General features: G+C 41.4%; 1 protein-coding gene across 2 annotated transcripts in view; it reads right to left on the bottom strand.

Annotated features, from left to right (window-relative positions):
• Positions 1-10,369, bottom strand: part of alcama (activated leukocyte cell adhesion molecule a) — a 73,073-nt gene extending 62,704 nt beyond the window's left edge. For both annotated transcript variants that reach the window (XM_055943017.1, XM_055943018.1), the window contains exon 1: positions 10,047-10,369. In XM_055943017.1, coding sequence (XP_055798992.1) covers positions 10,047-10,104 — 58 coding nt within the window. In that variant the 5' untranslated portion in view covers positions 10,105-10,369. The remainder of the gene's footprint in view (positions 1-10,046) is intronic.
• Between the last annotated feature and the right edge of the window lie 6,909 nt (positions 10,370-17,278).

The following is a 17,278-nucleotide window of genomic DNA, read 5'->3' as shown; positions in this document are numbered from 1 at the left end:
CCAATTGAACCATGACTAATTACCACTCTAATTACCACTTTAAAAAGCGTGATAAAAGTGTAATTTAGTGGTTTTGCATTGCAATCCCCACATTTGACCAAAACATAATTTAAAAACAGAATAAACACATCGTTATCATCTTTATATCATTGTCCCAAATGATGTCACCTCAACACGCGCTCTCATACACATACACTAAGTGTACAAAACATTAAGAACACCTTCCCAATATATGACTCCATTCAGGAAACTAGGCATATGTCGCGCATACTTTTTATTTATAAAATTAATTATAAATAATTTGTACTTTTTACCCCAATTTCGTCATATCCAATTGGTAGTTACAGTCTTGTCCCATCGCAGCAACTCCCGTACAGACTGGAAGAGGCGAAAGTCGAGAGTCATGCGTCGTCCAAAACACGACCCTGCCATTCTGCACTGCTTCCTGACACACCATACAACTGGCGACCGTGTCAGCGTGTGTGCGTCCTGCCCGCCACAAGAGATGCTAGAGCGCGACGTGACAAGGACATCCCAGCCGGCCAAACCCTCCCCTAATCCGGACAACTCTGAGCAAATTGTGGTTCGCCTCATGGGTCTCCTGGTCGCAGCCTGCTGCGACACAGCCCGGGATCGAACCCGGATCTGTAGTGACGCCTCAAGCACTGCGATACATTGCCTTAGACCGCTGCGCCACTCAGGAGGCAGCGCGTCACTACTTCACAGGAGAGCCATTTGAACATACTGTTTTTTGGCAGAAATGCCTTCTGGAACATGAGAACTTTCATGTGCCTTAATAACAAACTTGTATGCCATCTGTTAATACGAATACATTTGTTAAAATTACGAGCCTAGTTGGTTTAGCCAAGGAAAAAGGTAGTACCTTCCCGCTAGCCATGATTGGCCGAGATAAATGGATGGGCTGGACATGCCGAGATATTAGTTCAAATTGGTCTGCAATGTAGCACGCTTCTGTCTATAACATGAGCTGGTCAGTATTTGTAGGAATTCATTTCTAACGCAGCTTTTTTTAAATAGTAAATCCACTTTCTGGAGGACCGAGATTTGAAATCAGTGGAATTAGAGTATGACAGCTAAGGAGATAGAGAAAATTCCGGCCTTTGATTGCAAATATGCAGAGAGAGTCGAAAAGAGAACGCACTGAAGTCTGTAAAAAATAACCTGTCTCTGGATTACATCTTCAAACTAAGGGCATCCGTGACAGAAGGAGAAGCGACCATCCATGTATATGGGTAAGATGGTCTGGCTAGCTACATGTTCAGATATTACACGTTTCAAATTGTCAGACAGTCGTCTTCGTTTCAAGTGAAAGCGTACTATTAGGTAGCTAGCTAATGTTACATGTATGAGCTGTATGGTAATATGAATTGTATCTCAGAGCCATTTGCATTGCTAGTTATAGCCTAATGTTAGCTAGCTCACATTGAACCTGGTTGGTTAGCTACCTGCAGATGCATGCTGGGTAGTAACGTTATGAATAGGAATTATGGTTCATTGTTTAGCTAGCTAACTACATGTCTAAACAAAAGACTCCAACTAACCATTTCAATAGAAACATTTATCGTACAAAGGAGTTGTTTAATCTAACTGCTTAACTGTTTATCTGTACATGGAATTGTATTTGTTTTTTTGTTTTTTGTTTTTTACCCTAATCTTTACAGGAAAATGCCATCTGATGTGTGGAGATATTTCACTGCAGCTAATTTAGAAGGAAAAGCTGTGTACATTTGCAAATACCGTGCCAAATCATATGTGAAGAATACAACAAATATGCAGAATCATCTGGCCAAGTGCATAAAGTTCTGACAAAAGACCCTCTACTTCTATTCGAGGTGAAAATGATGAATCAGACACCTTATCGATAGCCAATGGAGGAACGTACTCAGAGAAATGCTGATGAATGTCTTGCTCGAGCTGTGTATGCAACTGGTTCACCTCTGATGTTCACAGGCAATGTGTATTGGAAGAGGTTTCTGAATGTTCCTCACCCAGCATACACCCCTCTAACCAGACATGCTTTATCTACTCTTTTGCTGGATGCAGAGTTCAACAGTTCAAGTGAAGGTCAAGCAAATCATAGAGAAAGAAGACTGTATTGCAATCATCTCTGATGGGTGGTCGAATGTTCATGGGCAAGGAATAATTAACATCATTATCATCTCCACCCCTCAACCAGTATTCTACAAGAGCACAGACACAAGGGACAACAGACACACCGGTCTCTACATTGCAGATGAGCTGAAGGCAGTCATCAATGACCTTGGACCACAGAAGGTATTTGCACTGGTGACAGACAATGCTGCGAACATGAAGGCTACTTGGTCTAAAGTGGAGGAGTCCTACCCTCACATCACACCCATTGGCTGTGCTGCTCATGCATTGAATCTGCTCCTCAAGGACATCATGACACCGAAAACAATAGATACACTCTATAAGAGAGCCAAGGAAATGGTTAGGTATGTCAAGTTATAGCAGCAATCTACCTCACCAAGCAAAGTGAGAAGAATAAAAGCACCACATTGAAACTGCCCAGCAACACCCATTGGGGTGGTGTTGTCATCATGTTTGACAGTCTCCTGGAGGGGAAGGAGTCTCTCCAAGAAATGGCCATATCACAGTCTGCCGATATGGACAGCCCCATCAAGAGGATCCTCCTGGATGATGTATTTTGGGAGAGAGAGTGGTAAGCAGGCTGAAACCTATAGCACTAGCCATTACTCAGTGAAGAGGAGGCCTCAGAGTCTGATGTTCAAGAGGTGGACATTGAGGAGGTCCAGGGAGAAGACAAGGAAGCCTGAGAGGAAGACAACCAAAGCTTTGGGGATCATTCAATATTCCCTTTATGTTGTTGTTCAGTGAAATCATTCCATGTGGAGAGTCAACTAATTTAATTAAAGTTTAATTCATAACTAAATCTTTTTTCTTTTTTTTTTGGAAAGATTTAATAATTTGCAATTATGTCTACTTATGATAAGGTAAAAGGTTTATGTTTCTATTGTAGATATGTAATAGTGGAGTATTGGCCGTCACTATTGCATATTGCTGCTTTAAGGATGGTATCAAGAAATGTGGACTGGGGTTCGAAATGATTGACACCCTTGATAAAGACGAGCAAAAAGGACTGTATGAAAGAAATCATTTGAAATACTAAGCTCAGCATTTTAATTATGTATTTTATACAGTCATTTTCATTCATCTTTATCAAGGGTTTCAATAATTTCATACCCACTGTATGTCTGATGTCAAATAACATGATATGTCTGATCATCACTCTGATCATGTCTTATACACATCAAAGTAAGACATTTTGGGTGTCCGAGTGGCGCAACGGTCTAAGGCACTGCATCTCAGTGCAAGAGGCGTCACTACAGTCCCTGGTTCGAATCCAGGCTGTTTCACATCTGGACGTGATTGGGAGTCCCAGAGGGCGGCGCACAATTAGCCCAGAGTCATCTGGGTTTGGCCGGGGTAGGCCGTCATTGTAAATAAGAATTTGTTCTTAACTGACATGCCTAGTTAAATAAAGGAAAAAATACATATACACATTTCAAATGGGGAAATCAACTTATTCCAAGATCTTCAGAGTAGGCATTAAGGCTGTGTTTGATGTGCTAAAAGTATTAGACAAATGATGAGATTGGGGAAAAAATACCTAATTCGATTTGTGACCTTTTTCCTTAAAATGTCAGACATACAGCAAATGCCAAGACAAGCATTTAACATGATTTTCTGATATAAGAGTCTTGCAATGTCGCAGGCAACAAGAGTTCCTCGGTATGAAAACGCAGGAGATATGAATACCAGTGTTATAGCCACTCCTTTCAAAGGAATCAGACTAAGCATTGTCCCCTTCATTCGCGAGCCTTGTGGGACCATATTCAACCTAAAATAGCAAACAGCCGGTGCCAGTGGGCCATTGAGTTGAGCAGCTATAGCCCCATAAATGGATGTTCAGAGTAATTGGGTGCTTAGTGATCAATGTTAATCCTCCAACCCTACCACTGACTACAACATCAATACATTTATATTACCTGGCCTGTAATGAGCTAAAACATGCTTTTAAAAGCCTGTATGCAGGGCACTTTAAGCATGTAGCCACTGACTAGAAACTTCCATGTAGGAAGCTTTCAACTGAATTCCAGCCCTGAGGCTGGAAACGTGTGCTTCGCTAGCCTGCTAAGACTGTGACAACATGACATGGAACACAGAGAGAGCAGTACTGTTGACTGCCTGCCAGAGTCTCATTAGGATCAGTGTGCGGCAGGTGCCTCATTAATCCCACTCATTTCAAGAACAGCTCATGGCAAACTCACCCGTTGATTGACGTCTAAGACTGGGATAATCACCACTTCTTTCACTCCAGGAAGTAGTAATCGCCTCTTCCCTCACCGACAGCACGGGAGGCCATGTCCAGTTAAAATTTTGTTGACGGCTATTGATTTCCTTTTAAGTGCTTTCTGACAGGTCGCCCTGAGGTTTTCACAATCTAATTCTAATAACAGCAGTCCGAGAAGGTGTAGTAGGAAGGCAGCAAACTTGATAAACTTCTGTAGTTGAACCTGATAAAGCACTGCGTGTGTAGGACTCAGGTGAGTCTAGCTCCCATTTAAAGCCTATCTTTCGAAATAATGCAACACACTGCTCTCCATTGTGTGATGTGAGGAGCCATGGATGAACAACCTTGCATCTTCAGAGTTCGAGAACAATACTCGGCAAACGCTGACTCTCGGTTAAAAGGCTCCACCAAGAAGCTCTATTAATCCAATCTCCCCCAAAAAACTATTTCTAAGCCTCTTCCGTACAACAGCATTGGACTCTGTGAAGAAAAATGATTATAAACTCTCTGAAAACATTGTTTTAATTGCCAGATAGGCCGTTGATGGAAACGGGGGGGGGGGGGGGTGTAAAGCAAACATTCAAAGGGGTACAAAGAACTGTTGTGTTTTAGTGAATTTAAGATCTTCCAAAAGTTGTTTTAAGGAAATTCTGATAGGAGGTCCCATCTCACCAGAGCTGAGATTTGCCCATTCGCAGATAAAGGGGGGCACCGGTTGAGCATCACCGCAGATGAGTGTGTGACATGGACAAAGAAATTCGCTATAAAAGCCTTTGATGGCTTGGGGTTTCACTCCATGTCCCTTTTTGCCCATAAGCAATTCAATACTCAAATCAAAATGAGGTGGTATGAAAACATGAGCACATTCCACTGCCTCCACTCTGCTGCTGGAACCTGTATTTCCCCACGGAGTCGCTTCTTGGCATGGTGGAATTAAGCAAAGTTTTGTCTCCAGAGAGACATGAGCAAACAAAGTGTTTCACTTCCCCACTTTGATACAGTCACACATTCCCAGGCAGTCAAATGACTTTTTACCCATGACATCACCGAAAGTGAACTTTCTGTCGCTCTGATTGGAAGACCAAAGTGCATTCCTAGATTGCTACTGGTGAATCATGCATTTGCTCACATGAAGTGAAGGGAAGAGGGAGGGTAGCCTATGCCTCTAGTTATTCCCCTTTCTTACCAGGAACATGACATCAATAGTGGTGTTTCGACAAGATAGTGATCAAGTTGGTTGTGGTTCCCCAATCGTTTAAGAACATGGAACAATTTGAGAGGCCAGAAACTATTATTTCTAAGGCCCATGACAGACAGCACTTTAGGAGGGTGCTTCAAAAAGACACTAAACTTTCCAAGAGGTGCTGGAAGTTTTAGGTAAAATACCCTTTGAGGTCACATACCCAGCACACCATCACACAAACTGCCCCAGTGATTGATGGAAACTCCCCCACTGTCCTGCTTAGCATTAATTGACTTCATTGACTTCATCAATAAGTGCATCGATGACGTCGTCCCCACAGTGACTGTACGTACATACCCCAACCAGAAGCCATGAATTACAGGCAATATCCGAACTGAGCTAAAGACAAGAGCTGCCGCTTTCAAGGAGCGGGACTAACCCGTCAGCTTATAAGAAATCCCGCTATGCCCTCCGACGAACCATCAAACAAAGCGTCAATACAGGACTAAGATTGAATCGCACTACACCGGCTCTGACACTCGTCAGATGTGGCAGGGCTTGCAAACCATTACAGACAACGAAGGGAAACACAGACGAAAGCTGCCCAGTGACATGAGCCTACCAGACGAGCTAAACTACTGCTATGCTCGCTTCAAGGCAAATAGCACTGAAACATGCGTGAGGGCATCAGCTGTTCTGGAAGACTTCGTGATCACGCACTGCACAGCCAACGTGAGTAAGACCTTTAAACAGGTCAACATTCACAACGCCGCAGGGCCAGATGGATTACGAGGACGTGTACTGTGAGCATGCGCTGACCAACTGGCAAGTGTCTTCACTGAAATTTTCAACCTCTACCTCTCCGAGTCTGTAATACCAACATGTTTCAAGCAGACCACCATAGTGCCTGTGCCCAAGAACATTAAGGTAACCTGCCTAAATGACTACCGACCCATAGCACTCATGTCTGTAGCCATGAAGTGCTTTGAAAGGTTGGTAATGGCTCACATCAACACCATTATCCCAGAAACCCTAGACCCACTCCAATTTGCATACCGCCCCGTCAGATCCACAGATGATGCAATCTCTATTGCACTCTACACTGCCCTTTCCCACCTGGACAAAAGGAACACCTATGTGAGAATGCTATTCATTGACTACAGCTCAGCGTTCAACACCACAGTTCCCTCATAGCTCATCAATAAGCTAAGGACCATGGGACTAAACACCTCTCTCTGCAACTGGATCCTGGACTTCCTGACGGGCCGCTCCCAGGTGGTAAGGGTGGGTAACAACACATCCGCCACGCTGATCCTCAACTCAGGGGCCCCTCAGGGGTGCGTGCTCAGTCCACTCCTGTACTCCCTGTTTACTCATGACTGTACGGCCAGGCATGACTCCAACACCATCTTTAAGTTTGCCGATGACACAACAGTGGTAGGCCTGATCACCAACAACAACGAGACAGCATATAGGAAGGTCAGAGACCTGACCCTGTGGTGCCAGTACAACAACCTCTCCCTCAACGTGATCAAGACAAAGGAGATAATTGTGGACTACAGGAAAAAGAGGACCGAGCACACCCCCATTCTCATCGACGGGGCTATAGTGGAGCAGGTTGAGAGCTTCAAGTTCCTTGGTGTCCACATCACCAACAAACTAACATGGTCCAAACACACCAAGACAGTCGTGAAGAGGGCACGACAAAACCTATTCCCCCTCAGGAGACTGAAAAGATTTGGCATGGGTCCTCAGATCTTCAAAAGGTTCTACAGCTGCACCGTTGAGAGCATCCTCACTGGTTGCATCACTGCCTGGTATGGCAACTGCTCGGCCTCTGACCGCAAGGCACTACAGAGGGTATTGTGAACAGCCCAGAACATCACTGGGGCCAAGCTTCTTGCCATCCAGGACCTCTATACCAGGCGGTGTCAGGGGACAGCCCTAAAAATTGTCAAAGACTTCAGCCACCCTAGTCATAGACTGTTCTCTCTGCTAACACACAGCAAGCAGGACCGGAGCGCCAAGTCTAGGTTCAAGAGGCTTCTAAACAGCTTCTACCCCCAAGCCATAAGACTCCTGAACACCTAATCAAATGGCTACCCAGACTATTTGCATTGCCCCCCCCCCCCCCCCCCCCCCCCCCCCCCCCCCCCTTACACTGCTGCTGCTCTCAGTTGTTATCATCTATGCATAGTCACTTTAATAACTCTACCCACATGTACATATTACCTCTACTAACCGGTGCCACCACACATTGACTCTGTACCGGTACCCCGCTGTATATATTCTCACTATTGTTATTTTACTGCTGCTCTTTAATTACTTGTTACCTTTATTTCTTATTCTTATGCATATTTTTTTTGTTTTTAAACTGCATTGTTGGTTAGGGGCTCGTAAGTAAGCATTTCACTGTATGGTCTACACCTGTTGTATTCGGCGCATGTGACTAATACAATTTGATTTCTCTCCGGTAACGGAAAACTAAAGCCATTTTACATGTCTGGGCGAGGTGGCTGGCGTTACCAGCACTCTTTCCACCTGAGGCTAAAGCAATTGGAGGTACAGTAAAAAGCAATCAGATACCACACCCATTATCTTGCCAGCAACAACATATCACCAGCAGCCTTGTCAAGTGAATAGTTTAATTCCATTACATTCAACAAGACACATCTGTGACTGTTATATAACATATTTCCACTAACACACATCCCAAAGGAATTGTAGATTTATACTTTTTCCAGTTTCAATGGAAAATGCAACCACCTCAGTGTAACATAAAATGTAATGTCAGTCAATCATCATTTCAACTTATAAATACTGTAAGGCACTACCCAACTCTAACTTAACAGATCAGGCCAGTATGCCATGAAACTTCTCAGCAAAAAAAAAAAAAAAGCACAATGACTTGACAATTTTTCTATTACTATTCTCGAGAGGCTCGACTGAGCAACTACTCTCTGGGATGCAACATACCAACTTCAAACATCATCCATCGTGTCATCAGTAGCCTTTTGTGGCTTTCAGCAGGGTTTAAATCAAACCAAAAGAATTCTGGTGCCCGCCTTTCATGGGTCAGTTGGTTAACCAGATAAGTCAATGTCCAGACAGCCCTCTCTCCCTTTAACAAACAGCATTGCTGTTAACAACAGGAGTGTGGAATGACAGATAATGCCAATGATAAGGAATGGAAAATAGGTGCTGTAACCCTGTTTTTCACCAAACGAATGGGTTTGGACAAACGTATTCAAATGGATTCGTCCCCATGCCACACTATGTTGCTGTAGTAACGTATATTCTTAAGCATTGCATTTCAATTACATCACATGCCTCATCATATTGAATGCTGTTGGAAAAAAAGATCCTCCTTCCCAAAAACACGCACACAATGGAGATATTAACATGCACAAGTGCCCGCAACCAAAAATAGCCACACTTAATAAAATGTATAAATAACGATAAAGCATCGCCAGATTATTGAAATAAAGTTCTAAATGACATGTTGATTTGCCCACATCAACATCACAAAGTAGGCTTGCGTTTGAACAGAGTGCGCCTATATTACACGTCTCATTGTAAAACCTCGTATAATGTCATTGTTTTATCAAGGCGTATCAAGGTATGTTAGGCCAACTCGCTGTCACTACAGTACTGACTGACAGCCCCGCTTCCCTGCGGTATCGGGTTACATATGTACAGCCATTGAAGTCCATACATTAGTGGCGGAACCGTACATATCAGGAAAACAAGCTGCAAAGGCAAGAGTCAACACAGCGATATGGAAGAGATCCCATCGTTTTATTTCGAATTTAAAAAAAATAAACGCACACAGTTTTAAGATGTGAAACAAAACCAGTGTTCATTACAGGAGGGTCAAACTTTATATTAGATGAAAGCTGAGCTCGAGACGAATCAGTAGATTCGCTAGCCAACTCTTGTACGTTCACAGAGCGATAGACAACAATGAATAAGCGCAGTCCACCAGGAAATAAGTCGCATAAGGCATTACTGGGTACTTACTGTTCATGGCCCTCTAACATAACATATAACATTCAATCCACTTAACGGTAACGTTCAACAATTAGAGCCCATCACAAAATGTGACGAGTGTGTCTCGTTTCAGAAGTTCATTTCATCAGTCGACTTGAGCCTACTCTACATAGGCTTCCTATACAGGTTACACACACGCACTCCCGCTGGTGTTCAATTGTGGTTGACTTTATCACTTTGTCTATTATAATCATCGTCATTAGGCCATATCAATAATGTTTCATTTAAAAGTTCAGAAACGAAAGTTTTTTTTTTGTTGTTCTTTTTTAAAGTAAATTCAAATTTATATTGCAATATTTTTTTAACGGTCCGACTACAAAACTTTGATTAAACGTGTGATGTGTCACTCGGACAAAAACGTATTACACAATGTTGTTTGTGTTCAGATAGTCTAATAATAGCCTACATCAAATATGAAACTTCTGTATCTGTAAGTCGCTTTACACCTCGACATACCTTGTAGAAACGTAGCAGCAGTGGCGAGGGAAAACAAGAACCGGGCAGTCGAATCCATCCTTCGAAATATTTCTTCCTCTCGAATTTACCTGTGATACTCAAGAAAACGTGAAGATAGCTTGACGCTGTAATACTAATAATACTAGGTTTTTCCTCGTTTAGGAATTGGTTTCTCTACGTCCGAAAAGTGAAGAGCTTGATACCAGTATGAATGAGCAGGTGAAAGTACGAGGAGGAGCTTTAAGCTATTCCTCGCTGGAGGGCTGTGTGTTTTAGGGAGGGCTGGTTCCCATGACGAAATGGACGCTAGAGTTCTTCAGCCAAGTAGTCTGACAAAAATACTAGGACGGAAGGAAATGTACCTAATTATAACGTCATAACGAGTCATGCAAAAAAAAATGTACAGTTGAGAGTAATATGTTCGTTAATGTGGAGACAAACGATGATGCATATGTTTTTGTCATCAAATTAATTTAGGAAAGTCCTTATTTAGCAAGCTATCTGACTAGCTAACATAAGCCAGCTAACGTGATCTAGCTTTATGGGTGTTGTGACACGAGAATGACATTGTAATTCGTGTTGTTTAATGTTTTAGGGACTCGTCGGAAAACCAAGCGGTCGTCTTGTGAAACAGTGGATATAAAGAATCTAGCTAGCTAAAGCATTTACTGCAAATGTAAGGGACACTTTTGTAAGCTTGCTTTGCTGATATTTCCCATGCAATGCAGCTGAAGTAACGTAGCAAGCATCCCCACATTGTAGCCTGTACATTGAATATATTCACAGATCATATACTCTACCTTGGCAAATAAAGGTGCGGTTCAGGTATGAATGTCTGTGAGACATTTTTTTTCAGTCATATTCAATATCAGGAGTATCAAACTCCATTATTTGAAATGATGCTGTACTGTATGTGCGTGTTTGTATTACAATTATACAATTAAACAGTGTTTACCAATCCTGGTCCTGGGACATCAATGGTTACACATTGTAACTACCGGTATGCAATAGACTAGAAACAGGATTGAACTGGTTAATAGCTGATTTGTAATTCATATATACAGAAATATAATTTTAAAAACAGTACACTACACTTCCTATGCATCATGTAAATACTCTAAAACCGGTTAATCTCAATATCTAACTCCCTCCATCTGCATTGATGGGGCTCCCAAGTGGCGCAGCAGTCTAAGGCACTGCATCGCAGTGCTAGAGGTGTCACTACAGACACCCTGGTTCGAATCCAGGCTCTATCACACAATTGGCCCAGCATACAGAAATAATTTAGCCTCTCTTGCTGCATTGTTGGAGCCCATCCTTGAAACATCCTGCAGATGTTGCCTCCTCTGGCACACGGCAGCAAGTTCCGTCATCATGAAGTTATGCAGGACACAGGTAGCCTTCACACGCCCGAATTCCCCCAGGAAGCAGTCCCAGATGGCCCTGGTCATCCAGAAACAAATTCATATTTACAATGACGGCCTACACCGGTAGGCCGTAATTTGCAGGATGTTTCAAGGATGGGCTCCAACAATGCAGCAAGAGAGGCAATCCATAGACTAGACCCTGGCAACACCATAGACTGCACAACCTGCAAGGCTCCTTTAAAGCCATCCGAGGAAGGCCCTAAAAATTGTCAAAGACTCCAGCCTCTCTGCTACCGGGCTAACCTGTGCACATTGACCCCCTGTATATAGCCTCGCTAGTGTTATTTTACTGCTGCTATTTAATTATTTGTAACTTTTATTTTATATTTTTTACTTAACTTCTTAAAGCATTGTTGGTTAAGGGCTTGTAAGTAAGCATTTCACTGTAAGGTCTACACCTGTTGTATTCGGCGCATGTGACAAATAACATTTGATTTGACTCTTCCATTTACTTAGCTATGTCAACTGCAGTTATTCAATTCCCAGTTTCTCTCCCTTTAATTTCTACTTCTCAGGTGAGGGTGCTGTTTTGGTAAGGATGTGATGCCTGTCCAAAAACAAAACAGGCTCTTTTAAGATTCACCCATATTGAAAAAATGTAGAACAATTAGACACCCTATAACCCACACCTACACACTCATGTATCAATCTGATTGATGGATTGTGTTGTGCAGTAAGCAGGTTCAGGTGTATAACTGTGGCTCCTTCCACCTTTAAAGAATAGGCAAGTGGGTCAACTATGGAGAATAGTAAGACACTTCATTATTTCTATACCTACGCTATGTTGTTTGTCCACGTGTGTCTGTGCATGTTTTTCAGCAAAAAAGTACTCTGCAGCCACTTATTGTGGACACCAGGTGAGGCCACACACACATATTCCTGTTGAACACTTTCTCTTTAACTACCTTATTTTCTCAAAAACAGTCTCCTTCACTTCATCCCTCTCTCCCATTCTCCCTAAATCCTCTAGGTTATATCATCTGTGTCGGTGAACCCCTCCCGCATCTGAACAGGCTACATAGAGGGCACAGCATGATCAGAGGTGAGAGGTCACTTGGTCGGGTCAACAGGAAGTACTATTAAATAGATGCTTTACATTGAAATACAGATAGAGATGCAGTAGTCCCAGAGTTAATGATCCAAGGTCAGTTTTGCATTTCACCTCCTGATGATTGATGACTGACAGTGTTAGAATAAAGAAAAAACACAAGGGTCAATCATGCTCTCTGTCTCCATCTGTCTCTTGTCTGCAGGTATATTTTGATGTGAGAGAGGATGCCAATCCCCAGTCCCGTCATCGCCACCTCACCCGCTCTTAAGATAACCTTCGGGCCAACTGGGAGCCCAAGGCTGGTTAGGAGACACTATTAAGTAATTGTAACGAACTGAGAGAATATTAGGGTAGCACTGTGATTCATATGCTGCCTTCCCTGTTCCTATGTTCTTACCTCTTTCCCTTTGTCTTTTCCACCTCTCGCCACCTCCTCTTTCTTCCTCTGTTTTTATAATGCACAACAGATGTAACTTGTATTTACAATATAATATTACAATTATAATATTTATAATGCATGTATTGTGAATTTAGCCTCATGGTTAGAGCATTGGACTAGTAACCAAAGGGTTGCAAGATCGAATCCCCGAGCTGACAAGGTACAAATCTGTCGTTCTGCCCCTGAACAAGGCAGTTAACCCACTGTTCCTAGGCCGTCATTGAAAATAAGAATTTGTTCTTAACTGACTTGCCTAGTAAAATAAAATAAATAAAACATGAATAACACTTGGATAATGAACTTCTGTCAATAAAGCATTTCACATTCTCTACTGGTTGAAATTAAGTCTCTCATTTGATGAAATACTACACCTATCCTGTGTTTATCAGATCAATGTGATGAAGGAAATTAGATATTGAGATGAACTGGTTTCAGAGTATTTACATGATGCATAGGAAGTGTAGTGTACTGTTTTTAAATTACATTTCTGTATATATGAATTACAAATCATATTTCTAGTCTATTACAGTTACAATGTGTAACCATTGATGTCCCAGGACCAAGATTGGTAAACACTGTTGAAGTGTATAATTGTAATACATACATGCAGACACAGCATCACTCAAAGATTGGAATTTGATACTCCTGGTATTGGATATGACTGAAAAATAATCTCATTCATACCTGAACTGTACCTTTATTTGCCAGAGTACATGATCAGTGAATATATTAAATGTACAGGCTACAATGTGGGGATCTCATCTCGCATGGTAATAACTACATGTATATACGAGTTGCATCCTTGGCACAAAGTTATATTATATTCTACTCAATCCATAGGCTTCATTAATGTCATTCAGGCTGTTTTGAAGTTGATACAACTGGCTATGATAGCTGAGGTTCATAGCTAGGTTCTGAACTAATATGTATACCAAACGTTTTACGGTCCATAAACAGATAGGCTACATAGCTAGCTACACACCACACTCAGGCATACAGGTATTTGTATCCTCCACTGCACAATAAGCAAGAAAGGAGTTACAGGAGCTAGCTACGTTACTTCATCTATCTGCATTGCATGGCAAATATCAGCAAGGCAAGCTCACAAAATTGTACATTCAATTTGCAGTAAATGCTTTATCTAGCTAGATTCTTCACATCCACTGTTTCACAACAGCTTGGGTTGCAGGTTGTTTCAGGAGTCCCTAAAACATTAAACAACCACAATTACAATTTCATACTCATGTCACAACACCCACAACGCTAGCCAGCTAGCTGGCTAATGTTATCTAGTCAGCTAGCTTGCTAAATCGCGATTTTCGTAAAATAACTTTATGACAACAAAATATGCGTAATCGTTTGTCTCCATATTAACTAACATATTCCTCTCGTTTTTTGCATGATTCGTTATGACGTTTTAATCACTTACATTTGCTTCCATCCTAGTATTTTTGTCAGCCATCTTTGCTGAAGACAGTCTCCAGCCTTGGGTCGCATGGCGTCAAACTCGTCATGGGAATCACTCATCGCCCAGCGGTCGCCGCTGGTGATTTGCAAAAAGTTGGGATAAGTTTGTATTTTTCACCGCTTCCCACCGACATTTGCAATGCAATGCAGCTGAAGTAACGTAGCTAGCTGACTATTTTATTGATTTTTGTGTAGTGGAGGATACAAATACCTGTATGCCTTTGGATGTGTAATGTTAGCTAGCTATGTAGTCGATATGTGTATGGCCACTAAAACTTTGGTATACATATTAGTTCAGAACCTAGATACGACGGTGGATATTTGTTTTACATTTTAGTTTTTTTTTTACAATCATTTAGTTACATATACATTATTCATAACCTTTACATGATATTGTATACACATTAATTACTACATAATAGGAATACAGTTTGATACACTGTATCCCCCATGGGATCTTTAGTGACCAGTTGGGCCAACTATTTAAAATATTCTTACATTTTTATTGAGGAACAATCCATTGTTAGTTAGTACTTCAACATTATTACAATGAAATGAATGTTGTAAAAGTGTATGGTGTAAATTAAAGTGATCCGTCTGAATTTACTTCCTTCTGGTTCATTTCAGCAGCATATTCCTCTTTGGCGTTTGTCTGTCTTTTCCCCGGTGGCGTTCATATGTCTTTGTGCCCACAACTTGAAATGAAAGGCCATAGTATGAGTTATAATATCCATAAAATCTAACGGCCAAACAAGAATATAGTTCCAATCTTTTTTCCACCATATATTTTTCGCGTAGGGTATTTTATAAACACTTAAAGTAAGGGCTGTGTTTTGTGTAGACTTATCCTGTCGTGACGTTTTGATAACCGTCTAACTCTTAAGACAAGGTAACTTTTATCAATATCGGGGGTCTGGGTACCGGAACACATTGAGAAAAAGTGTCAAACACAACGTAGTAGCCAAGTAGCCTACTATCCATGGTGGTGAACGGACAGCACTCCAAGGTGCTAATTAATTCAAAGCATTTTAGGAATCACTGTAGTATGAACACATACTCGAGAATAGCTGCAGGCCGAATTTCTTACAGCCGAATTTTCTGGACATCAATGTACAGCAAAAAAAAATTGACGACACTGAAGAACACCCACAATATGCACACATACTCAGCTGTGGGGCTTATAATGTTCAAGACACCAATGTAGCAGTAGAACAAATATCACAATATTGGAATATAACTTAAAAGTATGCGTCATGGGCAGTGTTAGTAGTAGCAGGGGTTACCTTGGTAGCACTGTTGGGATATTATCTTCTGAGGGCATTGATGTGAAATATATACAGTGTTGAGTTACCTCAAGATGAGGTAAAGTTTGTTAAAGCCACCGCACGTGTATATTGAGTGGCTATGGAGGAAGAAGGAGTTGGGGAACAAAGTGAAAATGATATGGCTTGGGAACACTTCTTGGAAACTGTTTTTTTTAAGGCCTTAATTTTTGTGGAACCCAGCAGAAAAAGTATCCCGAAGGCATAGAATCAAGTGAAGAGAGAGTGGGAATCGTCATGTTATCAAACTTCAGTTTGTCTTTGCATATATAATTATGCATAGCTTAGCACATTATTAATACTTGTTATGTTTTGTGTTTCTCTTTGCAATTCAAGTTTTGTGCTATCATTCTCTTAGGAACCCGAAGGAGGAAATGGAGGAAGTCAAAAGCTCCAGCTGAAATGGAGGAACTCAAAAGCTCCAGCTGAAATGTCATTATCAGTTGTCCAACGAGAGATGGAAATAAGAGTGTACATAGTGTAATTATAGATCAGAGGGCATAAGTCTCGGAGGTGTAAACCTAATCATCAACTGTGAATATTAATCATATTTTACTTCTTCTTCATGCTTAATCTTTTCATTTCCAAGTTTATATAATGTTGAACAGTATGGAGTTAATGTTCAAAGGGGGAACTGATGGGTTATAAACTTGATAAAATACGAAATATCCTTATTCATGTTACTGAGGGAGAGAGGGGAATGTAGAACGTTTACGTTCAGTCAGAACATGTTATTGTTAGACATCAGGTATCCTATGGAAAGGAGAAGGGTCACAGTCTGGTACAAGGACAGCCGTGAGTTGGGAAGGAGTGAGGAATTTGGGCAAGAGGTCAGGTCAGATGAAGTGAGAAAGGCATCACTAAAGTTCTGTCTAGCAACAGAGATATAGTGGCTATCCCGATGTGTAAGGAGGAGACTTAGCATAGGAGGTAGGTTTAAACACCAGTGCTTGTGTAAATATGTTTTTGTCTTACGCAACTGTGTGACCCAGTGGGTGAATAAACTTGGTTTGAGTTTTTACTCTGTTTAATGAAGACATAAAAACGATGAAATAACGCATATAGAATCATGTAGTAACCAAAAAAGTGTTAAACAAATCAAAATATATTTTATATTTGAGATTCTTCAAAGTAGCCACCATTTGCCTTGATGACAGCTTTGCACACTCTATCGTAAAATATCCAGGAAACCTGATTTAACACCATCAGTAAATATACATTGAGTTCTATCTGTCAAGTAATTTTTAAACCAGTTACAGTACATGCAGCCTGGTCTAGGCCAATTGAGGAAAGCCTCTGAATTAGCAGTGAGTGATCAATAGTATGGAAAGCCTTTGACAGGTGTTATTAGAATTCTGTTCTCAATGTTCATAAACTGAACTTCAATTAAACTACTCGGTCTGTTACTGTCACGATCGTCGTAACAATGAAGAGAGGAGGACCGAGGCGCAGCGTGATAACAGTACATCTTCTTTTAGTACCGAAGACAAACACGAAACGAACACTGACAAACTATACAAAAACAA

This window comes from Salvelinus fontinalis, chromosome 13 (genome assembly GCF_029448725.1).
Source record: "Salvelinus fontinalis isolate EN_2023a chromosome 13, ASM2944872v1, whole genome shotgun sequence".
NCBI classification, from domain to species: Eukaryota; Metazoa; Chordata; class Actinopteri; order Salmoniformes; family Salmonidae; genus Salvelinus; species Salvelinus fontinalis.
Note: the sequence above shows the minus strand (reverse complement) of the source record. Positions and strands in the feature narration are given on the sequence as shown.